Source organism: Melampsora larici-populina (genome assembly GCF_000204055.1).
Source record: "Melampsora larici-populina 98AG31 unplaced genomic scaffold MELLAscaffold_45, whole genome shotgun sequence".
Lineage (NCBI taxonomy): Eukaryota > Fungi > Basidiomycota > Pucciniomycetes > Pucciniales > Melampsoraceae > Melampsora > Melampsora laricis-populina.
The window spans coordinates 237177-263934 of record NW_006768809.1 but is presented as its reverse complement, the minus strand read 5'-3'; the positions used below and the strand labels follow the sequence as shown (position 1 = coordinate 263934).

The following is a 26758-nucleotide window of genomic DNA, read 5'->3' as shown; positions in this document are numbered from 1 at the left end:
TGTCAGAATGACTGCCCGCGTAGAAAGAGCAAATAGATCACGTACTATTCTTGAGTCATCCTTCTTTTGAGGACCTCTTGATTCCCATTCCCGAACTTTTTTAGGATCCATGAATAAAGAAGGCATGATCGTACTTTTCTCTTCGTACTCACGGCTTGCGGCTAAATGTCGGCGATGCTGGAAATTCCCGTCAACACAGACTATGTAATGAGGTTTGTAGTCGTTGTCAACATCTTGCAGTGGGCCAAAACATCGAGCACAGTTCAAGGCCAGCATATCAAGGGAATTTAGTTTTAGAGCACGCCATGAAAGCTCTTCTTCCATCCAAAGCATATGTCGATATGCATCGATTGCTACAGATAGTGTCCTTCGCCATAATCGAGGCTACCATCACAGATTGTTTTATGAGTCAATGCTTGGATTTGAATTTATTTGCAAGTTGAACTGCAAAGTTACCTGATCAGAACCTGATACTATAAGATGAGGGGATTGAAAGCGTCGAGGAACTCATCCAAGGCAAGAGCAAAGCCTTGGATTTGCACAGTGCAGAACTTCCACAATGTATGATGAAACCGAAGCAGACGTATTGAGAACGCCGTCTGAGGATAAAGTGGAGATCCTCCAATATATCCCATTCGAATCAGGCGAACCTGATCTGGAGTACACTTACAAAAGTGTAGATTCTCTTGCCTTCGACCTAAGACAAACCACAGCTCTGTAAGTATTCCAAATCGCGGATCTGGATGCAATGAATTAAACTTTTGAGACAAACCCAGCATGTCAACCATGTCAACCAATCTTGTGCGCAAGTCTCCAACACAACACGCACATTCATTGTTGTAATCAAAGTTCCACAACTGTGGATTACCCCATTGAGAGGTAAGACGCGAACAAGACATATAGGACATGAACATGGCTCCCAAGACTTTTTTCCAATTGGCGATTTTGGTCAATTGTTTTTGTTTGTAGTAGGAACCTTTGATATATTCATGGAAGGTTGAAGGTGGATGTGGAGGTGCTGGGCCATCGGGATGAGGTAAGAAGTCTGCTGGGAACTCGTCCAAATTGTAGTATGACATTTCCTCGTCAGTATCATCTAATAGATCAATAGGGTTTACATATGTAGGCTGAACATCTACGTTCATCTCAATCGGAACAGCTCCCTTGGCGATGGCGGTCTCGATTTCTTCATTTTGATTCTTCATCCAGCGCGACCCACTTGCCTCAATCACAGAAACTATTTGCGAAGACCCCTCTAACGGTCCTGCTGGCCGTGGCTTTCGTGTGGTTTTGGCACCAAGTGGACAAGGTATTGATCGCCCCTTGGATGGAATTGTGTATGATGTGATTTGAGGAGAGATTGGGCAATTAAAAAAGGGGTGTGTGCTGGCAGAAGATAATCATAGGCTCATCGTGTCCAAAAGGTTCTTTGGCCTTGGACCTGGTTTCCTATTCTAGTTAGGCTGACACTGAATTACCAATCGAGAGGCATTCAATTAAATCAAATGACAAGCTAGGTGACAAATCGACGGATTCAGTCATCGTGATATCGGGGTTCAGCCTTCAATCTCATCGCTCTCGCATAAGCAACTTTGCTTTGAGGAAAAGATACCACGATAATGTAAGATTTTCGATTTAGCTCAGATGCATCAAACAGCACCAACCCCACCTTGCCTTGTATAAATACATTGGAACCTTACAGACGCTCTCTGATTGGTATTAAGGCCAATGCTGAATCCAGAATGTCTGCGATCAAAAGTAGATGTTGGCACCTGCTATGCCATAAATAAAAAAACGAAAAATGGTATAGGTGCATAAGAAGTTGCAAATCACAAAATCTGATTAGAGAGACCAGCCTTGGATATCAATTTTGCATAACATGGCAACAGCTTGAGGCTTTTCAACACCTCAATCAAAGACTTTGATAGGGGTTGAGGTTTGAGCGGGAGATGGGAAGTGGATGTACTGGGGTATAAGTACCAAAATAAGTGCCCAAATGAAGAATCTGAGTAGAGAGACTGGCCATGAAATTAGATTTTGCATCACAGGGGGAAACCCTGAGCCTTTCCTTGGCTCCATTCCAAGACTAATCAAGGAATTGAGGTTTGAACTGGAAGTGGGAGCATGACTAAAACAGGGACAACTGTTCCTGTAGGGAAGATAAGGTCAAGTTTGGAGTAGTTTCAGGTTTTGTGAGGGTAACTTTACAAATGATAGTTTTTTTGGTGTTACCACAGCTCTCCATCACAATTTGAATCACTTTTATGTACAATGCGGGTCAATTGTGGGGGTCCATGTGAGTCATGGAGTGTAAATGAAACTTTTGCAATATGTTTGATGAGCTCATGATAGAGGTAGATTTAGACTCAGTGAGGATGGATCCATCATTGGTCAAATTTTTGACATCCCTGCATTTCATGATCAACACCATAATGACTATTCCATATCATTATTTCTCAATCTTGGTGGAATTGGTTGATGACATTGCTACAATAAAACTTTGACAGTTTACAAGTTACACCAAAATTGGTCCTGGTTTCATGAGTTACTAACTGGACTCCATTGTTCTTGCTTTGTTTTGTGAGTACTGTGGAAACATGGTTCTGTGGAAGTAGACCACAAGTGGCATTTAACACAGAATGATAAGGTCAGTTGGACCAAAAAATACAAATTTTCAAAAGTCAAAAAATTTTCTTGAAGAAAGTTGAAAAAATCATGCAGTAATGTTGGGACATCAAGAATATGTCTTCAATTCCGGTTCAATTTCGAAACTGTGGAAGTTTTATTGGAGCACCGTCATTCAATAAGCCTCATGAAATTATAGAAAACATGACATAAGTTATCATAGAGTACTATGAGACTGGAAGTAAATGCTGAAAAAGATGAAAATTTCATGCATGATTTTGAAAATGATTCCACATTTGACCCAGCTACCAGAACAAAAAAGTTTTATTGGAGCCATGTCATTAACCAATTCAACCAAGATTGAGAAATAATGATATGGAATAGTCATTATGGTGTTGATCATGAAATGCGGGGATGTCAAAAATTTGACCAATGATGGATCCATCCTCACTGAGTCTAAATCTACCTCTATCATGAGCTCATCAAACATATTGCAAAAGTTTCATTTACACTCCATGACTCACATGGACCCCCACAATTGACCCGCATTGTACATAAAAGTGATTCAAATTGTGATGGAGAGCTGTGGTAACACCAAAAAAACTATCATTTGTAAAGTTACCCTCACAAAACCTGAAACTACTCCAAACTTGACCTTATCTTCCCTACAGGAACAGTTGTCCCTGTTTTAGTCATGCTCCCACTTCCAGTTCAAACCTCAATTCCTTGATTAGTCTTGGAATGGAGCCAAGGAAAGGCTCAGGGTTTCCCCCTGTGATGCAAAATCTAATTTCATGGCCAGTCTCTCTACTCAGATCCTTCATTTGGGCACCTATTTTGGTACTTATACCCCAGTACATCCACTTCCCATCTCCCGCTCAAACCTCAACCCCTATCAAAGTCTTTGATTGAGGTGTTGAAAAGCCTCAAGCTGTTGCCATGTTAAGCAAAATTGATATTCAAGGCTGGTCTCTCTAATCAGATTTTGTGATTTGCAACTTCTTATGCACCTATACCATTTTTCGTTTTTTTATTTATGACTTATGTGTTATGGTTCACATATGTAACACACGTGATGATACATGTCACAGATTGATGTCTAGATAACTTGTCTTACGTAACGTTGTAGTTGTCTCCTCATCCGACAATCAACATCATAACTTGATTGCTTGGTAAACCTTCCTTCATTCCACCACAAGTACCTCCCGTGAGACGAGCCCATAACATTATGCCTTGATCCACCTCAAAGTCTTTAAGGGGATGCTGATTTTCCCGTGGGTGTTCAACTTCCAATCAAATTGGAAGTCCATCTGTTTTGAATTCCCACTTGTGTTTCCAAGCATCATATTTTCAAAAGATGATATCTATGCTTCAAGTTCCATTCATGATTTAGAATTCACATGCCAGGGAGTAGTCCACTTAGTCAAGTTAAAATTATAATTACAAATTATGTAATACTTATATTGCTACAATTTCATTGAATATTGTATATTCATGGTGCGTTCTTCATTTGCAGCTCATCTTCACACAAAATGTAAGTGAGTTCACCTAGTTGTGTTACAAATATAATCACGCATTGTATTGTTAAAATTTCATCGTAAGTTGAGTATATTCAGGGTGTGTTCTTCATTTGAAGCTCATTTTCACACAAATCAGTTTAACATTGTTTCACGTCATGAGTCATTTTTTAATGTCTATGTTCCATAGATTAAGGTGTGATCTCCTGTGATCTATTCTTGTTCAAATGAACAACAACCTACCTGTGGTACAAATCAGTTTGGTACCACTTGTACTTGGTATGAGAACAAATAATTTGACCTGTGTTGTGTGTGAAACTATCTTGTACTGTTTTGTCTTCACTACATACCAATTCACCAAACGGGTCCCTCAACATTCCAAAGCCAAAGCATCATTCAATTTCCGACATTTCCGGTGTTCGCTCCTTTTGGTAAGTTTCACACCTTTTCACACTAACTGAATTTCATGTTTACTTGAACATCAAGCCGTAGTTTCAACTCTCCAGTGTCATTTATATACGGATCCCACTATTTGGCGCCCGTTTTTCGAGATCCGAAGCCCGGAAACCGGATAACCCAGCGGGCTTTCAACTTTCGCAGCCCGCTTCCATTTTAAAACCGGGAATGCCCGGTTTTGAAATGCAAAGCAAAAATTATTAAACCGCGCACTTTGAGCAACTCCAAAAACTCTCAGATGCGGCTAGGTAGCCCGTCCATCATCTTGTCACAGGCTCTCTCTCTCTCTCAGTAGACTACCACTTTGAAATCCATGTAATATTTGTCATTCCTTTGCCACGCTTAAAGGGCATACACATGATAAGAAAGAAAGACAAGACGCCAAAAGACAAAGTATAATAACGAGTGTGACAAGTGTAACAAGTGTGATGTGTAGTGAGTGAGGAGTGTGATAAGAAAAACATGAAAGTGTGTAAAACTAGGTGGACTGTCTGTGATTAGTCCAGCTATCCAACCGATCTTGGTAGATTTTGACCCAACTCGGTATTGTAGTTGTGTCAAGCATGGCTGAGTTGTTGGACTTACCATACACCTCTGGAAAAGGTATCGAGCCCGCCTTAGGTGCTAAGCTCACAAAATGCTGTTTGTTGACAAATGCGAGTACGATAGGAATCTCCTTGTTGGGTTGGGTCCGATAAGGAAAAAACGTGTAACAGTTGGATGGCAGTGGATCCAATTGGATCAATGGCCTATTGTACGTACTCGCAATCACATAACCTAAATACGGCATTTGCAACCAATATCGCTCACTGCATTCAAGCCCTTTCCAATCCAGTCGGACCAGAAGGTCTTGAACTACCTCGGCAGCATACGGGCGATAATTCCGCGTCTTCATGGCTGGCCGAGTCCGAGCAACGGAAATCAGAGCCTTGTGGTCTTTTGCATTAGCCCTGAGCTCGGCTAGTAACTTGTTTCGAACATGCAGATACGAATCTGTAGAGTAGGATTGAACACTTGCGGCAATTGCATAATACCCACAGTTTCCAAATGGTGGTGGATCGAAAATCGAGTTGACATATTGAACCATGAAGTGTGGAATCTGCTTCAATATCTTTTGGTCCTGTGGCGAGGTCAGAGGGCTTTTGTGAGCTGGATGTTTTGAGTCTGAGTTTGCACTGAATTTGTTGGTGTTTCCTTGATCTGACGACTGAGAGGATGAGATTACAATAGTTTTCTCTGTGTTACCAAGCTTCAAAGGCACATCATCGTCATTTTGAGAAAAGACAGCCACTCCAAAAGCCCGGCTTCGTTCGAGAATCATCATGACTTTGGCATCGGTGACCGGCAGGCCCACATCTTTGGCAATCAGGGATAGGGCGAGTTCGGGCAACAGTACGCGACAAAGGAAGTAATCCGATGGAAACGGCTTGCTGTTGAGTGTGGTCACAGAATCCGTGTCCAAGAACATCTTGGACAGCACCTTGAACATAACGAAAAAACCCATCTGACCATAACTAATGGTTATGTTTAGTTAGTCATCAAAAACATAAAAGCACAGGATGTCAAAATTGAACTAACTAGCCGGGCTGCTCCAGCTCATATCCCTCAAACTTGCCAAGCATACTAAACATCCGTGATCCCTGGGTTTTCCACTGGGATTGGGCAACATCGAGAAAAGACGAAGGGATTTCCCGCTTGACAATCTGGGCAAGACGATTCTGATGTTTCTGAATACGTCTAGACACTGTGGTTATTAGGTTCAATACCTTTTGCAGTTTGTGATGGTGAAGAATGGACTCACTGTTCCAATAACTCGAAGTTGATCTGCATAGGCCATCCCTCACGTATCCCCATGGGTATCACGTCTTTTTCCTCACGATGAAGATGACAAAAAGCTGCAGTTTGGGGAAACTACAATTCACAAATTGTCGTTTTGAAGAGTGACCCGAATGATTAGCAATTTATCTCGATGAGATCAACACAAAAGCTTACTCACGGGTAAATCCATAGCATCTCGATGACCTCCTATTCGCTTGCGTATGTTGGGCAAAGCAAAAAGGACCGTCTTCAGACTCAATAGTTTCTTCGAAGGCTCTGGTGGCATTGGGTCATCGCAGAAAGGACACAGATCGTGTCCGTCAGAGGTCGACTGAGAAGACCCAAATGATATGCTGCTGGTGTCCGAAAGTGCGATTTCCAGAAGATCTTCGTGAGCGGGTTGTGTCAACCCGCTCAAGGTCAATGCTGTGCTTGACTCGTTGTTTGACGTCGATGGTTGAATCATGACCGAGGTTGATGCTGTCACAGAAAGGGTCGTGGATGATGATGTGGGAGCCAATAAAGACTTGGGGGGACAGCGGTTGGCTCGATGATTAGGGAGCTTGCACAAGCTACACTTGTAAATTTGCTTGGCTTTGATCTCTTGAGATACCATCAGGTCCGATTGTTTGCCTTCTCCTTGTTGTGAAATTGATGATACTTGAGCTGGGTCACATGGTTTGATCTGTGCTGGTTTTTGAGAAGGAGTTGGTTTGAGGTGAGTTGTTTCGAGCTCAATACTAGCGCTGTCATCATCGTCTGATTCGGAATCTTCTGAATATTCGTCGGCTAGGTCTTCATCTGGATTGTTGAGAATATCCTTGGCACGTCGGGGACAGGAGGTTAAGCGGTGGTTACGCTTGCCACAATAGCCGCATTTCTTAGGTTGAGCCTTTTTTGCTTCTTTGACCGTTTCGATCTCAAAGTCTGATTTCCATCGTGCATTCTTTGCTTTTCCTTTTTCAGACGGAGCAGGGCGTTTTTGGCTGTTACGAGGTCGGCCTCGTTGATTGACTTTGACTGCGGCGTTTGCAATAGGAACCAGTGAGTACCGACCAGATGCGAGCTTTCCAAGCTCTTCATAAATCTTCCGCAAAGCATGTTCGGGCAGGTTGATTAAGTGGTCAAACTTTGATTGCACAGCTTTCAGTAGCTCTCCATGATCACGTGGGGAAATCTCTATGGACATATGCCATTGCTGGTGAACAAGGGATGCTGGAATATATTTAGTTTCCGTCAAGGCATTAGCAATCTTGTGCGAACACGGCAGTCCCCATACGCCACGGAAGGTCTTCGTGCAAGTCCTATTCAGAGAATCGGGTATCAAATCATACTGCCCCTTGATTTTTTTCAGCGCAAAATGTGAGATTGTGCGATTCAGTTCCTGGAACATGTTGGGTAGGCCGAGTAAAGTCTTTTGGCTTTCTATTCCTGTCGAAATGAATATCTCGTCGAATTGAGAATCCCCGGCACGCTTGAAAGCCTTGAAACAGGTGACAAAATCGTTGTTGTTGCCCTCTAGGAAGTCTTTGAGGCGACGGTGGCCGCCCTCGAGTCGAGATGTGGATGAGTTCCCAAAATGGGGGGTCTGAGATGTGAATAGTGCCACAAACTTGTCAGTTCGATAAAGCCATGATTTTTCCAGGTATTCCAAGACTTTGTGATGATGAGCCATCTTCTTGACTGCCTCAAGGTTTTCGTCGTATTCAGTTTTTGTCGTGCTTTGCATAAACCAATTCCAAAGCTTGATGAAGTCGGTGAATTCAGGACCGGTGAACTTGCTCTTACAATTTTTACCTATGTTGAAGTTGATGTGCCAAATGCATAAAAGATGAGTCAAAGCTGGAAAAACTTTCCCAATCGCATTGTACAGGGCAGGCTCTGCATCAGTACAAAACGTCTTTGGAAGTTTTGAGTTGTTGGAGGAGGTGAAAGCTTTGTCTTCAGCTGTTTCGATACCAACTGAAATCGAATTTGAAGTGGTAACTTGCGAATTGTTGGCGTTGGATGTCTTCAAAAGGTCCAAGGTGTCTGGGTCGGAGTGAGAGCTTGATTCTGGTTGGCTGGTTGGTGGTTGTTCTTTGGAAACTGGATCATGAACTACCGATTTCAACTGTTCCAAAGCCCATACGTACGTATCCTCAACCTCGTTGTGCATAAAGCATAAGGCCACGGTGAAAGTTTTGTGTGTGTTGGATGTGCCGACAATATGAAGCAGGGGGAGATTAAACCGACTGGTCTTGTAGGTGCAGTCGAGACCGATGACGGTGTGAAACCGACGAGCCATAGTGATTGCTTGCGGGCTGGCCAAAAACAAGGACTGTAATGTTCCATCACGTGCCGTCATCGTACGAAAGGCCCAATTGGCGTCTGAAATCAAATCGAACAAACCCTGGATGGGTGTACGCCCAGCCAACCAAGATGTCTTCAGCCGATATCGAGCGTTGTGAATATCTCGAACTAGAGGATCTGAACCTGCTGGGAAGTTGATGAGACAACAAATATGTGAGGCTCGACACCCAGCTGAGGATAGTGTGTCAATTTGACCCATGACATGGTCTGAGAATTGCCGGTTTTTTGAAAGATTATGTGGCTGGTCGAAAGCAGGATGGTTGTGTTCGTGTTTGTCAGGGTTCTTCAAGTCCTGTTGGACAATCCATCGAGCGGGTTTCTGATGGTAATTGAGTGATATCTCGAAGAGACACCCCGTCATCTTTGTCGAGGTTTCACGGACCTTAGCGGTTGACGAGACAGTGCGTCCAAGTGAACATCTGAAGTAGACCCGTGCCTTCCGTTGCTTATCGCCCTTGTGGCTCTTGATAGCAATTGCATATCCTTGATGCCTAGCTACCGCGTTCAAATACATAACACCGCTTTCAAGGGCCACAAAACGCTTCCCGAATCGTGGGGATTCCAATAGACGAACTGGTTCAACACCTGCGTGTCACAAAAGGTCATAGAAGAGATCGAATTGCTGTCAGCTTGGTGTGAATTAAGTTGGAAACAACAGCAGTTATACCAATGGGGGGGCATTCTTCGTCACGTTCAGCTTGTAGGTTGATTGCATCAACGTCCATATCATCAATAGGGGGTTGCTGATTGACTATCGGTATTGGATGTGTTGGGTGAGAAGGAGCTGCATCTGCTGATGTGTTGAATAACGACGAGTTCAAAGTCGTGGTTGAAAGATTGGAGGTAGTCTTGTCTTCAATGAGAGGAGCAGATGTAGGAAACTCGGCAGGATGAGAAAGATTGGAAAGTTGAGACACAGGAGCGGATTGAGTCGGTAGATTAAGAGTAACAGCCGATTTGACGCTTGTCTTGGACTCAATAAAGCTAGGAACGGGTTGAGATGGGGAAGCGGCGTCTTCATCGTGGTCCGTATTGTGAAATGATGAGCCAGGTAAATGAGATCCATAAGAAGGAAACGGGGGAGGATATGGCCAATGTGGAAGGGCTGAATGGTTTACAGTATCGTTTTGGTGAGATGGATACGGAAATGGTGGCCAGTAAGGAGGGTACATAAAAGGTGGAGGTGGAAACGGTGGATAGACTGGGTAGCCTTGGGGAGCACTACGGTTCACCAATTTTTTCTTCAAAGTCGAAGTAGAAGGTCCTGGTATTGACATCGTCAAAGATATGAATGCAATGTTTAGGATCGGAGGGTCGGTGGAGTTGAAAAGACAAGGGAAATGGACAAAAGTAAACGACGGCTGTGATCAGAAGATGGTCAGCAACTTACTTACTTGATCGGATGAAGGCAGGGAGAGAGATAGAAGGCAGGGAGAGATAGAGATGAAACAGACTTACCATCTTGGGACAAGGCTTGTTGAGGATGGTGGGTTGAATGAACTTGTAAGTTGAATCGCTGGTGCTGGGTTGAATTTGAGGGCAGTCTTAGTTCTGGCGGCGTATCTCGTTTTGGTCTTTCAGCCCGGATTTAGAACACAAGTGTCCACTTGGATGAGCTTGGATGCCCACTATTGCCCACTTCCGGGAATTCAGTAGCCCGGTTTCCTCCGAGCGGGCACGAGCTGCTGTATGAGCCCGGAAGTGACGCGGCTGCGGCCAAATTTGGCTGAGGCGGGTCCGGGTTCTTTGAAAAATGAATGATTTTCACGGGTAAAGCACCGAAAAAAGCGGGCTTCGGGTATTACTCGAGCGGGCGCCAAATAGTGGGATCCTTTATATACTCCCAATCTCGATATATATCCTCAAGTTCTTGAATCAACATTCCGATATATCCCGTTTGGACTGTTTCAACGTTTTTGTCTCTACTCGGTAAGCAGCTGTTTCACTTGAATAAATTCAAACTGTCTCTAACTTTTAAGCTACGTAGTAGTATCAATCCATACTTCATCATCTAGACGGTATGGCTCGAATCACAAGATCAGGAGCAAAACATAAGTCGCCACCATCTTCTCAACCAGCACCACCCAATCCTCAACCACCTTCTTCTCAACAACCTCAAGCTTTGACCACCCAGCAAGCACATGCCCCTCCTTGTCCTTCACCTGACTTACCTTCCCCCAATTGTGCCTTACGGCCTCATTTGCCTCGACAAACATCCTCTTCTGCAACTCAGCGCAGACAACCAACTCCTTCCCATAATGGATCTCCTCCGGCTCAGTCTCAACGCAGCAAACGTAGTACTTGTCGACTAACACAACCATTAGCTTCAGTCAATAACGCCAACATGAGCTCTGAAGAATCTGATGACCGGGATGAAGACTATCAAGGAGGCTCTTCTGATACAGAGCCAGAAGAATCTATTGGCGTGATCGACAATCAAACCGGTGCAAGAAATGACAAAAGACAAGGAAAACATGTACTATCATTGATATCAACATTGGCTACAACTTCAAACGAGCGTGCCAAACGTCTTAGAATTCACAATCCCGCCAATGAGACTGAAAGAACCAAAGACGCATTACACTTTGAAACCACCATGCCAACGATTAAAAATTACAAGGAACTTGTTGATGATTGGCCTGAATACAAAATCACGGCTGAAATACGTGGTAAGAAGAATGGTAACCAGGTCCCACCTCACATCAAGACCGAATTGAAGGCTATCCAGAAGCTTTATTGACGGCACAAGGCCATGCTAGCTATGATGGGTAACGTGTCTCGTTATACCCTCAACAAGTCAATGTGAGTCTATCTTTTCTTTGACCTTTTTGATCATTGTCTTGTCTAATGTTCCGTCTTTCATCTTGTTGATCTTTCTCTCTGTTCTTCTTTCTCTCTGTTCTGTGTATCTTTCCTTCTCTATATCAATCAAATTCATTCTATTTGCATCAGTGGCGAGTTAGGTGGAGAACGAGGTGATGATGCTTACCATCTCTGGATGAGTTATTCTAAGGAAGGGGGCAAACCCAAGAGTGAGTCAATTGTTCTTGTTTGCATAATTATGATCTTTGCTTACATTGTATCAATTACTCGTATTCATGACAGTGTCTCACAGAGGACAAACCGGTGTTTTGTCTAATTGTAACAAGGTGGTTGGAGCATTATGGACTGCGCTTCCCCTCGCTCGTCGACGTGTTTTCCATCCAAGAATTTTCTATGCTCTTTCTGGCCTGCCTCCACCACCTAAACCAAATGATCATGAAGACGATGATGATGAAGATGAAGATGAGAAAAGCTGGGATGAACTGCCGACTCAAGAAAGAGAAGAGCTGCAGACATTATATGACAAGATGGTAAGTAAAGAAAAAGTCGCCAAGGTATATGCCAAAGTGGCCGCAGGGGTGGCAGACGGCGAAACCCTTCCTGAATACAACTGCAAGTTGTTAAGATGTATTGAGCGACTTCATGACCAGGTTTTTCATATTTTATTCAAATTGATTTGTTGATTGACGTATCAATTAATGTTATATCTTTTTTTGCCTTCTTTGCATATCCAGATTGCAAACAAATCCAATCGAATGTCATTCTCTTATTACCTCATAGCTTCAAGTAACTATGCAGCCACCGAAGGATCATCTTCAGACCCTGGGTGGTGCCGCGAATTCACTTCACACAATGACATGGCCGACTATGTCACAACTAAGGCCAATTTTCCAACAATTTTCGCTGCTCATATCCAGGGTCTCTCGGTCAATGAGGTCGTGGCAAAACAGACTGGGAAGAAGAATCTCGTCAGGGCTAAGGAACCTTCGCCAAGTGATGTTCTCAAAGGACAACTATCACACCGCTTGCGTCTTGAGATGAGTAAGCACGATTTGATCCGCTGATCTGATGACAAACTCACTCATTCTCATTGTCTTTTATGTACAGAAACAGCACTGAAGATGGACGTCCAAGGATTTCCTTGCGGACCCGACCCTGTCAAGCGTGCAGAGGATAAGTTCTCATTACGAGTGATTCAACTCCCCGGTTCAGCACTATCAACTGAAGTCTTGGCATTGGGCTTTGACAAAATGAAGACTTCCCAGCGACGTCTCTGGTTGGACGATGTGAATGCAGGCTTTTTCAAACTTGAGAAGATATCGGATGGTACCGAGAACAATCAATCAGAACCATCACAGCCCGCTGATGATGGTGTCAATGGTGACCTCTTGGCTGATGTTGATGACACGTTTGTTGACAATGTTGAAGAGTGGGGTGGATTAGAGTGGGCTGGATTTGTCGACTCATAGATTTAGGATTTTTCTAACTTCCTTATATTCATAATCAATCTAGCATTTGATTTATAGTTCCATTTTTTCATGCTTTGTTACAGGGTATCAGTGAGGAGAGGTTGTCTCACTATCTTCTGTATTTTCACTTCCTTATGTGTTTGATTGATTTTTTTGGCCCGTTCTCACTTAAAATACAATTTTGAGAAATAACTATTGTTCTTGCTGTACTATTGCTCTCAGCTGTTGTGAGCACCAAGTGAGTGGCCAAAACATTCCCTTGAGAGAAAGGTTTCTGTATATTTTTTACAAACAAAAGATTGAACTTAAAAATACCACAATCTGGTGTTACAGTACAGTAAGCTGTTCAAATTTACGAACAAAAGATTGAACTTAAAAATACCACAATCTGGTGTTACAGTACAGTAAGATGTTCAAATGTGAGGTTGGATGTAAAGCATGAAATGTAGGACACGTGATCATTGAAGATTGAACTGATGCTGATGTTTGAAAGTGTGCACATCTCAACTTTGATTGTATAACTTCTTTTGGAAGAACTGTCACTCATGGATTTGTGGGGATTCTTCGGGTACGTTTTTGTATGACTTATATCGACAATGTAGTACTTCAACAATCAAATGGTTAGCGGAGGAGGTTTGAGTACGTGGAGAAAGTTGGATGATGAAAGACCAAGTATGAGCTTAAATTGTTATTGAGAAAATCGTTAGTTTTGAAAATCAAAAAGAAACAAAAATGTATATCCGCAATACAATTGTGATGAAATTCAGTGGATGTCTGGGTGTGTGAGTGATGATGAAAGATGGATGGTGTGATTGACTGATTGATTTGATCGGTTTGTTCGATAACAAGAGGCTCGTTTGAAATGAGAACATGAGAACAGTGATTTGGATCAATATGAAGAGTATGAAGCCAGGGTTGGAGTTGGTTGAGTAAGTGTACAGGCTTGGGAAGACAAGTCATTTCCTGAATGGTTATGTCGTAATGAGTTGAGATTTGAACTGAAAAGGTTGGTTGTGATTTTGAAGATGGAAGAGCGTGATGAAAAGGAGTGATAAGTGACAGACTTATGTAGGATCAGTGAGTCAGACTGATCTGGATCAGCGAGGCAGACTGATCTGGTGTGGGAAAGACGCGGCAGCAAGTCTGGGAGTTGGCCAGACGGGGCTTGCGAGTGGACCAGCGAGTCTGTGGGTTCTAAGCTTGCAGACTCGTCTGGCAGGTCAAAGACTTATAGAAAAAATTGGCATTAGACTCGTCTGGCAGGTCAAAGACTTATAGAAAAAATTGGCATTAGACTCGTCTGGCACGGCGGCGAGTCTGCCTGCAAGAGTAGGGTGTGACTCCGCTGAAAAATACCCGTTTTTCATTGGGGTCATACAGTAGGGTCAGGTAGCCACAGGTGCGTCCTAAGGAGTTAGAGCTTTGTGCCCATTGGTGACAGAAAGGCTCCAAACGAGTTTGCCTGGGGTTGATAGGTTTGGATGATGTGGTGGAATTGGGAGTTGCAGTTGATGTGTGTGGTCGGGTGTAGGGATGCACATCGGCCTGTGAATTGGGGCAAGGGTGTGTACGGCACATACCTGGTCTGTAAGTAATGCAGTACTTAAAAACAAGGACCACGTGTTAGCTGGCTGGCTTGCTGGTTGTGGATTGAAGACTTCATCTCAGGGGTATCTAGATGAAAGCTACCATACCGTCTGACAAAATTTGAATCTACATTCCTTGTTAGTGTTGTTCCAATGTCCCTTTGAAACAGGTCCTTGTGATTGTCTCTTGCAAGGAATTGGTGGCGTACTGAGGTGAGGTCCAGATGTTGAGGCGGTAGATTGTGCAGTCAACAGTTGAGGTGGTGGAAGCAATGAGCTAGCAGTGGGGGTATAGAGTGGTGGTGACCAGCTTGGAGTGTTTGACACAATAGGGCCTTGCATCACGTGTCCTTGGAAAGGGTGTTTGCGGGGTTGTGGTTGGAGTACTTGCCTATAAAAAGGAATCACCTCTTGTGCGCAAGCTGGTGTGGGGGGCTCTGGAAGCGGGTTGAGTACGTGCCCAGCGGGTGATATACAAGGGCCCCAATCTTTTTAACTTGAGATAATGGGTCTTGCAACCCCAAGGTTGATGAGTGTTTGTTCGTGGTTGAACTGGTCACAGCGCCAGGTGCGCATGTTGTGCTGTTGGCTACTTGGGCACTGTTATGGGCGTATGAGTATCAGCAAAAGAGGAAAAAAACGGTGACATACCCCGATTAACCACGCGTCAGCCTTAGGAGTCCAATACTTAAGGCCAGCATGGCAGGTTGGGCAGTAGATCCCGACTGGCTGGCCAGCCTTGGCACCTGGTTGAGGGGGTTCAGGAAGGTACCCAGGTGTGACAAAGACATATTCAGGGTGAATTAGGGTCGCGACAACCATGTTGTATGTGGGAAGGAAATTGGACTCAACCTGAAATCAATATGGATGTGTCAACATCCATACACAAAAAGGGGATGAAGGAGATAGACTGACTGGGATAGTTGTCGAGTTAGTCTATGATCAATGTAGTAGTGGCCCAAAGGCCAAGGTTGCAGCGTGAGATGTATCTGCAAGTGATGTGCGCAGAATGTGAATGCTGAAGATTGGGGACCACTCCTGGAGCTGGTGGTCGGAATAATCAGATGTGAAGACCAAAGGGGACCAATTGTGAAAGGTGCTAGTTGGTTTTGAGACTGCGAATGATATTTGGATGTGAAAATCAATTCGATGGAGCCACCAGTAGATAGGTCGTGAAGGGTGAGAGTTGTGTGTGGAGACTGGCGCTGGAATTTGGCGGGGAATACATGCTCAAAGAGGCGAGGAGGCAGATTGTGGATGTGGAAAGTCGCCCACGGAGAGTATTTCTGGCAAGAAAACAGACGATGGAGTTGGTAAGGCATGGTCGAGGTTTCTATTTATGTCCTTGATTGTGGTGTAGGTTGCGTCCGTGGTGTATTTCGGAATTGCGTCGTGGTGATGAAAAAAGAATTTTGCGGTGAAACACTGATGGGAGGTAAGATATTGTTTCATTGAGGGAAGGTGGGACAGGTGAGTGACATACACCTGTCATGACCTAATGCTGAGGTTTTGGACAGTAGCATGGACTTACACTTACCTATGTAATATGCTGAGTGTAGTCTGTAAGATTGCTTGTATCAGGGGCGCTGTACGCTGTATTATCAGAATTTTATCATTAGTGAGGACCCCGGCAAAGTCCTAGGTAAGTGGGTTGTCTAAAATCACTGATTTTGGCCTTTTTCATACCCAAAAAAAGATGTCTTTTTTAAAAAAATCTTTTAAAAAAATCCTGGTTTCATACAGCTTTCACACCTACGTCCCGGGGGTTTCCAAGGGTGTGGTCAATCAAAATTTAGTCCTCATACCTCCCAGACCTCCACATTGGACAACTTTTTCTGGCATGTTTGGAGAAAAATATTTTTTTCAGTCAAAATTTGCTCAAAATAACACAAACTGCGAGCTTTGCCGTGCATCTAAGCGGTACAAGTCTTTGTTGACCCCCCAAATTTAGCAAAATTCATACCCCTGTGACATCTACGTTCAATTTCACAGATTTTGGAGATTGTGAAATTCATACATCCACACAACCACCATTTTTTGAAAAAAATCAGATTCATACCTGTCACACACCCATGTCAATTTTTTTTTCCCCGAAAATTCATACCTCCCATGTCAACCGGCTTTCGTGGGGTTTGCCGGGGTCCTCATTAGTGGCTCTCAAACCTGACCCAGTTTCAAAAAAACTGGTTGCACCAGTGGAATTTTTGGCTGGGAGCTGTCAACAAATGTCAAGTTGATACACAAAGTTACTGCCAAAAAACAACTGGGTCAACTGGGTTTTTTGAAAACTGGGGCAGGTTTGAGAGCCACTATTATCAGATTATCAGGATTTATCAGGACAAAAACCCGGATCCTGAAGTGTTCCCGAAGGACGTGATCTCCGGGACACAACAACTAAACCCACAAAGCAACTTTTGGACGGATGTTGACAATCGGATATAGGCCTGGCCCCGGACCGATAACCCGATGTTGGTCTTCAGGTTTTGATTTGATCGAAAATGACAGAGATCGCGGCCCTTGGGAGGGCCCTGACTGTCAGCACCTGCTGACACATGCTGACTGTCAGCACAGTATAAACCCATAAGATAAATGGCTTTATACAACCTACACAACTGCCTCATTCACCTGTCGCCACCTTTTGCCATCTACGAGACAGACTCAGGACAGGGTGGTGAAATCAACTCCCCCAATTCACCATACCCCCGCCAATGTCATACGGTTCACCACACTCGCCACTGAGATGACGGTGGTTTCAGCTCAAGGTACTTCCCAAGAAATGGATCCAGCAGATTAATGTTGACAATATAAATGAACTTTAAAGGTAAGCTGAGAAACAATCGATTCAACTCATTGATCTTTCTTTATGTGTCAAGTTAACCTCACTCAACTGACTTTGCCAGTTAGATCAACACTTTTGGACACCTCTTGACCTATAAGCACTTTGCTCAACTATTTCCAACAAAATCTTCAAATAATCAAGACAATAAAAGTGATCAATGATTATCTTATCGCGCTCCCAAGAGTGCTCCCAATTCAATCGTTCTGGGTTTGCTTATCTATGTATATATTATCATCACTCTGTGAGCTCGAGTGTCTCAAGTAAAAGTGCAGACAAACCCATCAATCTTTTAATAAGCCACGAGAAAAGAGAAATATCCCTCTCTGGTTGGTCACAACCAAGCAAATGAGCTTGATGTTGTATCTTTATAAATGATCTGGTGAGGTACATATGGGGATGTCAGAAAACATGTGACGGGGGTGTGACGCGTAAGAAAAGAGGGTGTGAAAGTTTTAGATGATTTCACGGGGTTTAAAGGTCTGCAAAAGGTATGTGACAGCGGTTACTGTCAGCTGACAGTCAGCACTGTCAGGGACCTCCCGGTTCCCCATTGTTCCCGAAAATGAGCCAAGTCCCAAGAACTTGTTGCCTCTCAGTTCATCTTGATTCTCGACCAACTTCACTCAAGACCCCTTCACTCTTCCGCCGTCAAGACATCTAATCATCGACGATGGCTTGCAAGAATTCAGATCAACAACTCGAGAATGTTCTTCGAACTCTTCAGCTCATTAGTCATTCTCAGCCTAAACAATCATCATCTCTTCAACCTAATTCGTCTCTCAACAATCAGTCAGTCCCTCTGACCAACCATATTATATCTACCTAATTTGGATCCCCTGTCAATGTTTCTGACATAAGTACTCTTTGTTATATTCGAAGTATCAGTGACAAGCCGACCAATCCATCCAAATCTACGGTTTCGACACCAGCCTTGGAAGCAGCTCGTTCAAGACTAGTGACTCGTCGACGTGAAAGACAATCTAAATTCAAAACTCGATCTTCTAAATCAGAATACAGTACAATGAAAAATGATCAAATCCATTCTGATGTTCATCCAAATGACCTGTTTGATTTCTTAAAAAGGTTATCGACTTTCAAACTCTCCAATTATCCTGCTGGAAAACCACCCTCACTTTCCCCCCCGACTTTGGCTAGTTTTGGTTGGACTAGTGTGTCAGGTACCAAAAATCGAATGAAATGCGAATCTTGTCAAGCAACTTGGGTCTTGGCCATCCCCTCAACCCAGTCAGATACCGGTTGGAGCTCTGCGAGCGGTGTACGCCTTACCCACTTGGGCTGCCGGATGCGCGTTGAAGAACACCGTAACTCTTGTCCTTGGCGTAAACGACGTTGTATACCGACGATCTACACTGGTGCACTACGTTGCTCAGGAGGCTTTGAAGCGGCCTCCGAGCTTATTGAGACTGCAGCCAACCTTGAACAACTACTTGCACAAGAAACAACCCAGACAACAGCCTTGAATACAGAACATCCATTAGCTCAAGTCGCTATCGATACCCTTTTCATGGCGACAAAGATCTTGACTAACAAAACGCCCCAATCAGTACCTCGAGTCACTTCTGCGTCAACTCTCATTCTTGCTCTCTTTGGCTGGTATCCTGACTCAATTGAGTTTCAACATTCTTCGGTACCTTCTCCTCCTGGCACACCTACCTCTCGTTCGTGTGCCCCCCAAGCAGCCACACCTAGATCGTCTTCATCTGGACGTCCTTCATCAGCACTTAGCTCTCGCACACTCTCATGCAAGCTATGTCACCGCCAGATAGGCCTCTGGTCTATCCTCATCCCAACTCCAACAGAGATCGTCGATTCCACTCCGCGCCGTCCACCTACCAACCTTTTGACCTCACATCGTGATTACTGTCCCTATCGAGATCAAGTAGGCGGATTTGATCAATCAGATTACCAAAACTTTGAGACCACTCCTCGACAGCCTACATGGCAAGCACACCTATCTCTCATCGAACGATTTGTGGAACGCCATCGAAAAGCTAGTCAAGCTGCTGCGGAACCTAACTGTCTTGAAAATCTGATGAAAGTCTTTAGAGAGGGTAATGACCAAAAAAGATCATCAAGTGGAGGTACTATATCTTTTCATCCGGAGGTCAATCAGATTCTTTGTTCATCTACTTCACGCTCTGATACACAAATCTGGGCTTTAGGATTTGTAAAGGGGACTTTATCAAAGTGTGCTACGATGGGTTAAGTAGATATGGAGCTTTATTGGTAATCTAACTCAAGGCTTTACTTTTTCTGAGCTTGATCGAGCGGTGCTGTAGAAGGAGTTACACATATGCATGATGAAACAAGGCTACTGCATAGCAATGTAACACTTTGAGTTCACAAGGTTGACCATTATGTGATCAATAAGAAAGGTGCAGTTGGGTGGTCAACACCTTGGCACAAAGAACCAGATCAAATGTTTCCCATGTAGTGGACTGATTCACGAAGGTACAGTAAAACGCTTCAAGTGAACATCTTTTGGGTCAATTTACATTACAACACCTTGTCTGTTGTAAAGGAGGTGAAAAAGTATAAATCAGAACACCTTTTCAAGTGTCACTAATAAAAAAATACAACAGTAGGGGGGTTCAGGTCAAGATCTTTACGGTGTTTCCTTAAGGCCGCGTTCACTTAGGCTGGATTTCTTGAAATCGCATTTGGGGTGACCACTTTAATACATGTATTAAAGTGATTTTTGTAAAAAAAAAAAGTGAAATTTGATGTTTTTCAAAAAAGTGTGAAAAAATAGATCAGGACGCGTTTGATTTGATTGCCATTAAGAACCGTTTTGAACCTTTGAAATTCACAACGGTTTTGAGCTTTGCAATGAAGAAAGGTTTTGACCTTTTGATCCTCCAAACCATCCTTCCCAAGCTGTCATAATGTCAAGTTTGTCCGATTCCAACTCTGACATGTCCTCTGTATCAATTCGACCTGCAATTGAGCTTCTCAATGTTGTCATCAAGGCTGGAATAGATTACCTTGCTTCGATAACCACCCAGAAGAAGCCCTGTAGAACATCAAAGCTTCGAGGAAATCAGTATACACATGAGATCCTGGAAGGCAGCGACGTTCGATTTCGAGAGTTATGTCGAATGGATAAGCTTGCCTTCAAGGGATTGATCAGAGCCCTGGAAGGCAAGCTTTTCATCCACCGCAAGAGGAGCGTTATGGTGGAAGAACAAGTTATGATTTTTTTATATATTGTTGGAAACTCTGGATCCAATCGAGTAGCTGGAGAGCGCTTTCAAAGGTCTGGCCACACCATCAGCAAATACTTCAACAACGTCTGCCATGCCATTGCATCTCTTGAATCAATCTATATTGTCCAGCCTACTGGAGGAGAAATTTGTCCAAAGGAAATTTGGAATAACCCACGCTTCTTCCCATACTTTGAGAAATGTGTGGGTGCCATCAATGGCACCCACATCCCTTGTATTGTTCCCACTGATCGACATCCAGCCCATCGAAACCAAAAAGGGCTTCTGACCCAAAATGTTCTAGCCGGGTGTTCAACCAACATGATGTTCACATTTGTTTATGCGGGTTTGGAAGGATCACATGCTGATGCTCGTGTTCTTCATTGAGCACTTGAAGAGCAAAGATTTGTAGTTCCTGAAGGTAAGATAGTTTCAATCCTTTTTCCAAAACATCATACTTTTATATTGATCTATTTGTTCATTTCAGATCGGTTCTATGTTGCCGACGCTGGTTATGCCAACGTACCAGGCTTTCTAACACCTTATCGATCAGTGCGGTATCACCTCAAGGAATGGAAGAATTCCAACTTGACACCACAAAACGCCAAAGAACTTTATAATCACCGACATTCCGCACTTCAAATTGTCATTGAACGCATCTTTGGTGTCTCAAAAATGAGATTTCCAATCCTGGCTTTGATGCCATCTTACCCATATAAGACTCAAGTGATGATAGTCATTGCTTGCTGTGTCCTGCACAATATCATTGACATTGAATCAGGAGAAGATGACTTTTATGTGGAATACATGTTGAAGGAGCGCTTGGGAAGGAGGATGGCGGATGATAATGGTGAACCAGACTGGGCCGAGCCTAACTCAAACCAACGTACTCAAGCGTCAGAACAAAGGGACCACCTTGCCAATTGGATGTTTCATGATTTTATTAATGCACCAGCTGCGCGTAGACAAGTTTAAATGGGCTCATCGTTTCATCAAAAATGCAACCCAGAAAATCTTAGAATATATATTACTTTACAATGTATATGCTTTACTTCGTAAGATACATGATACATATAAATACTGTAATTTTCATTTTTGAGATACACCACAAGATGAAATGAAATAATAAAATCGATGAAATGAATAAAACAAATATGAAGATACCCTATGGAGAGCAGAAAACTGTTGATACTATCCATTATGTTCATCTATCTCTTGATACTGATCCAATATTTTAGCTTCACTCTTCAACCAGTCCCACCAAAAATCTTTATCCATGTGGTAGAAAAACAATGCTGTATCATCTTTTTTCAATTCATTTACTGCTACAATGATATGTTGAGGTTTTCATTTCTTTCTACATTCCTTATTAAAAATGATCATTGCTTCTTTTCGCATTGGGTGTTGTTCAGTCTTGATTTTAGCAACAGCCACCTTGTTGCTTTCATTCCTTTCCTCCATACTTGTTACTCGATCAACAGCTTGACTGATTGATTCAGAAACTAGCTTGGGTCCCGTAGTTCAAGATCTTTCACAGTTGAAGATTGGGCACCAGTTGGGCTCCTTTTGCTGCGTACAAATCGACTTTCTGGGGTGTCGTCGTCGCTATCGGGGTCAAGGGCAAGTTCCGCTGCTGTGAGACCAGACAACCTGCTAGTGCTCCCTCTCTTGGTAAGGTGAATAAAAAGATTAAATGGATTAGATTGAAAAAGATAGAAAGAAAGAAGAATCAAACAATCAAAACGATTGAAGAGGAAAGAAAAGAAAATGAAGGTATCTTACAGGGGTATTCTTCTTTTTTGAAGGAGGTGGCTTATTAGCTTGAATCTCCTCAAGGTCAGAATCCTTTGCTGAATCAGAGTGGTTGTGAGATTGAGATGGATCCCCTTTTGAACCTTTTTTGGATGGGATGTAACACAGTTAAAACCACAAATTAGTTAGTTCAAATTAGAGTACATTGTATTCAGATGAGATGATAGAATATACCTTCTTCATCCCCATCTGAATCGCTGCTTTTGGGGGAGACAACCTTTTTCTTCTTGCTTTGAGTCCCAAAATCATTGTTACCATTGGCTCGTAAGTTCTTCTCTGGCATAATTCGTGATGTAGCTTCATATGCTGGAAAACCACCATTACGGATTGGTTTTGCGTTGTTGTTCCCATCCTATCACGCAGATATTAGATCAATAAGCTACAAATGAAAGGATCACAAAGTACTTACTACTTTGATCCAACGATCCCACCAATCTTTCTTAGCATAGACCTCACCAGTGACCGTGGTGGTTCCTGGAGCACCAGACGAGTCCATGATCTTGTCAAAAGCCTTATATGTTTTCTTTAACTATGTATAAAATGAATAAAATCGAGAGAATGAAACAAATGAAAGCAAGAGAAATGTGAGTACAAAGACAACAGATGTGGTTTTGAAGAAAGATGGGAGTGAGTGGAAGATATGGAAGAGAGATTGATTTGGGCTTGAATCCTGTCAATCCCCAAATCGACCCAGATGTGGTTTTGAGCAGCCTGAATCCTGTCAGAGCTGCACCACTTGGAAAGGAAGGGTAGCGAGAAAAGGAAAGGAACAGATAAAGGTAAAGGTAAAGAACAATCCATACCTTTTGAATTCGATTTTTTAATCTGGACAAAGGTACCTTGACTTTGAATTTATCATTATAATTGACCAATACATGCTTCCAGCCTTCGCTCTTGAGGCCACCATCGTTCCCTCTTCCCAAGTCGGTTTGATTTTTGAACTCATCAATGAGAAAGAGAGTTTCTTGTTGAGTCCATACAGCACCACCACCCTCCTCTTCTTCCTTATTATCATCTTCAACTTTACTACCTTCATCTTTGTTCTTGTCTTTGACTTTAATTGACTTGCTCAGAGAGGCTGGTTCTGATTTTGATTTTGATTTTGATTTTGATTTTGATTTTGATTTTGATTTTGATTTCAATTTCAATTTTGATTTTGATTTGTTTTCTTTTGCTAGCTCAATTTCCAATTCATTGTTAGTGCTATCTCCAGATCAAGGCATTGAGTTGTGGTTGAGTGGAGTGGAATTTGGACGATGGTGAAGGTGAAACACTACACCAAATGTAATCTTTACCCGGCGGTAAAGAAAACTACTGACATAGAAAAGTCCTGAGGCAACAGGAAGAGCGCTAAAAATCTGAAAAAATATGCACCTTGTTCCTAGATGTTGGGGCGTCATGATGAGTATTTTTTTGTATTTTACACACAGATATTGGTTTATGTACTAACAATAAATGCTGAAAATCATCAAAAACTCACATGTAACAATACCTGAAATTTGGGTCATGAGTATGAAGACAATATTTTGTGGTCTAAAAACTTCAATAACTTTTGCAATTCTGCTCCAAATAACTCGATTTTTGGTTCATTAAAAAGCTGAACTATTCTCCTTCACACTTACTAATGTTAGTAAGGTGCTATCTAGTCATTTAAACACTCTACATATGTTCAAACAGTTCTGCATGAATAGCTCTGTAGGATCTTTTTTAGACCAGCTACAGATGTGATGTCTCAATGAAAAATGTAGAGGAAAGGCTCACCTTTTCAATGCACTTCAAATTGAGTGATTTGATTCAGAACTGCAAAAGTTATTGATGTTTGAAGATTCCAAAATCCTGTCTTCAAAGTCAAGGGCCAAATTTCAGGTATTGTTACAGGTGGGTTTTTGATGATTCTCAGCCTTTATTGTTAGTACATTAACCAATATCTGTGTGTAAAATACAAAAAAATACTCGTCATGACGCCCCAACATCTAGGAACAAGGTGCATATTTTTTCAGATTTTTAGCTCTCTTCCTGTTGCCTCAGGACTTTTCTATGTCAGTAGTTTTCTTTACCGCCCGGTAAAGATGACATTTTGTGTAGTGAAAGAAGGTGATGGAAGAAGATTGTTGAGGGGTTTGTGATCTGTGCGTTAGAGTGGGACTTGTCACAAATTTGACAAGTTCAGTGCGATAGAAAAGGACTTGTCCAATTTTGGCTGATTTTGGAAAACAGCTTTGAAAGAAAAGGGTCGAAAGAAATCACAGAACGTGAATTCTATGTAGAAGAATGGACTTGGATTGGATTCTTGAAATGTGATGAAAAATCACATTTTACAAGCATTCTGTAAGTTCTAGAATGCTTGTAAATAACGTATCAAACGCATTTCACGGAATGTGATTTCTGCACATTACAGAATGCAAAATTTCACCAGAAATTGCTTAAGTGAACGTGGCCTAAAAGATTGGGGAAATCCTGTAAAAGGATTTCATGTTTTATAAAACAAGATGGTCAGCAGTGGTCAACAGCAATCAACAGCTTCTTGAGAACCCATTGATCAATATTCTGGTTTCTTTTGTGGGTTTTTGCTAATTATTGTAACAATCTTGACACCTGTCTTTGATTTTTCACCTCATGTTGTTTGGCTAGGGTATTTTGATTTATAGTTGTTTGGGTTTTCCTATTGCTGTGAATTTGTGTAAATTTGCTGCTCATAAAAATTTGGGATGTTGTTCAAGAAATCTCAAATTCACCAAATTTGTGCCAAAATTTATGAAGACAGGATTCCTTTGTTTTATGGTCAAAGCTGCAAAATTGCTTTTCATAAAAATTACGAGGTTTCAAGTTGGCTTCTTTGCATTGTTAGATGCTACAACAACTTGCCTGTTGTTGTAAAATATGTTGGTTCTATGAAGCTTTTTTTGGACAACTTGTCTGTTGAAAAAATATGAAAAAAAAATCAAACTTGAAGCCATTAATAGAGTTTTTGGGAAACATGCCCAAAGTCTCAAAAAACACCAAACAAATAATCAAAGCTGGAAACCGCCTGGTAAGGTCCTGTGTTGGATGAAATCCAAATTTAGACAGACCACTGGTTTGGGTGAGAGTGAAATGAGCCAGGGACATCAAAAAAAATGTTCACAAAAATTGAAGGTGGATAATTCATCCTTCATCTTCATCCCTTGAAGCTCATTGTTGGATCCTGGTAGATCCATACATCTTATATCTCTAACATTGAGAATATCATTGGTTTATCTTGACAAAGATTACAAAATACCCAAAAACATGGTTGTGCATACACATTGGATAAACTTGGAGAAGATGGATTCCAATTGTCCCAGGTGTTTTGGATAATACTCAGGAACTCTTCACAAAGACAAACCAGGGGTATCACTATTAGGGCGCGTTCACTTAAGGAATTTCTGACCATAAATCACATTCTGTAAATTTTTTAATGCAAAAATGAAACATGCACCACCAAATAGACACTTTAAATTTTGCAGAATGTGATTTCTCACCAGAAATTGCTTAAGTGAACACACCCTTAGTATGTCTTGATTGCCAATTTCAGCAACAACAACATAGGTCTGTGAGTGTGGAATTGGACAGTATCCATTGTACGCCATCTGGACTTTTCTTACCAGCCAAAAGACTCTTAAAGTGAGCTCAACAGCTTGAACCCAGCCAAGCTTTGACTGTAGTATGCTCTGAAGTCTTTTGTGTTTGTAGATAGGAAGCTGACATATCTATTCCCTTTTTATTTATTTTTAGGACACTTGTACTACATCTCACATGGCCCCAAATGATCAACATGATGGGAGATTGTGGCAAGCCTGTGATGACACAGGATCATTGGCTATGTGCTATACGTACACCAGCATCTTGGCATACATGAATATCACAGAGTAGGAAAAAGTTTGCCCATCCACTGTAAACTGTTGGAATATTTACATGACATTATGGGATCATTGTAGTATTCCATTGGTTTCTTATCACTTATGTGTGTGTTCCAAACTAACTTGGACCATCTATTGTTTATCTGTCTATCCTCTCAACGGATCATGAGATCCTGCTCTTGTTGTATAATTTTTTATGTACTATTACATAACTCACACTTGTATATCAGCATACTAGAGCCACACTAGGAAAGGGTCTCTTTTTCTTCACCCTTTCCATTTGTCTCTTTGTGCGCTCAATTTGTACACAATATGAACATTGTTTGTTAATTTGTCTTTCTTATTTTGTATTTCTGTCT

At 42.3% G+C, this 26758-nt stretch overlaps 3 protein-coding genes across 3 annotated transcripts; 2 read left to right on the top strand and 1 right to left on the bottom strand.

Moving 5' to 3' along the window:
* Positions 1–10788: 10788 nt before the first annotated feature.
* MELLADRAFT_91747 (uncharacterized protein) lies at positions 10789–13060 on the top strand (the record flags this gene model as incomplete). The annotated part of the gene is made up of 6 exons (XM_007414765.1): positions 10789–11437; positions 11528–11570; positions 11721–11800; positions 11874–12241; positions 12326–12632; positions 12699–13060. 6 exons carry the CDS (start codon positions 10789–10791, stop codon positions 13058–13060), a joined length of 1809 nt encoding a protein of 602 aa, XP_007414827.1.
* A 1685-nt stretch (positions 13061–14745) lies between these two features.
* Positions 14746–15468, bottom strand: MELLADRAFT_110544 (uncharacterized protein; the record flags this gene model as incomplete). The annotated part of the gene is made up of 2 exons (XM_007414676.1): positions 14746–15081; positions 15298–15468. The coding sequence occupies 2 exons, from the start codon at positions 15466–15468 to the stop codon at positions 14746–14748; spliced, it is 507 nt and encodes a 168-aa protein (XP_007414738.1).
* A 3037-nt stretch (positions 15469–18505) lies between these two features.
* Positions 18506–19855, top strand: MELLADRAFT_72880 (uncharacterized protein; the record flags this gene model as incomplete). Its single annotated transcript, XM_007414766.1, has 1 exon — positions 18506–19855. A coding segment is annotated over one exon (1207 nt), but the record flags the coding sequence as incomplete, so codon positions are not given.
* Positions 19856–26758: the final 6903 nt, after the last annotated feature.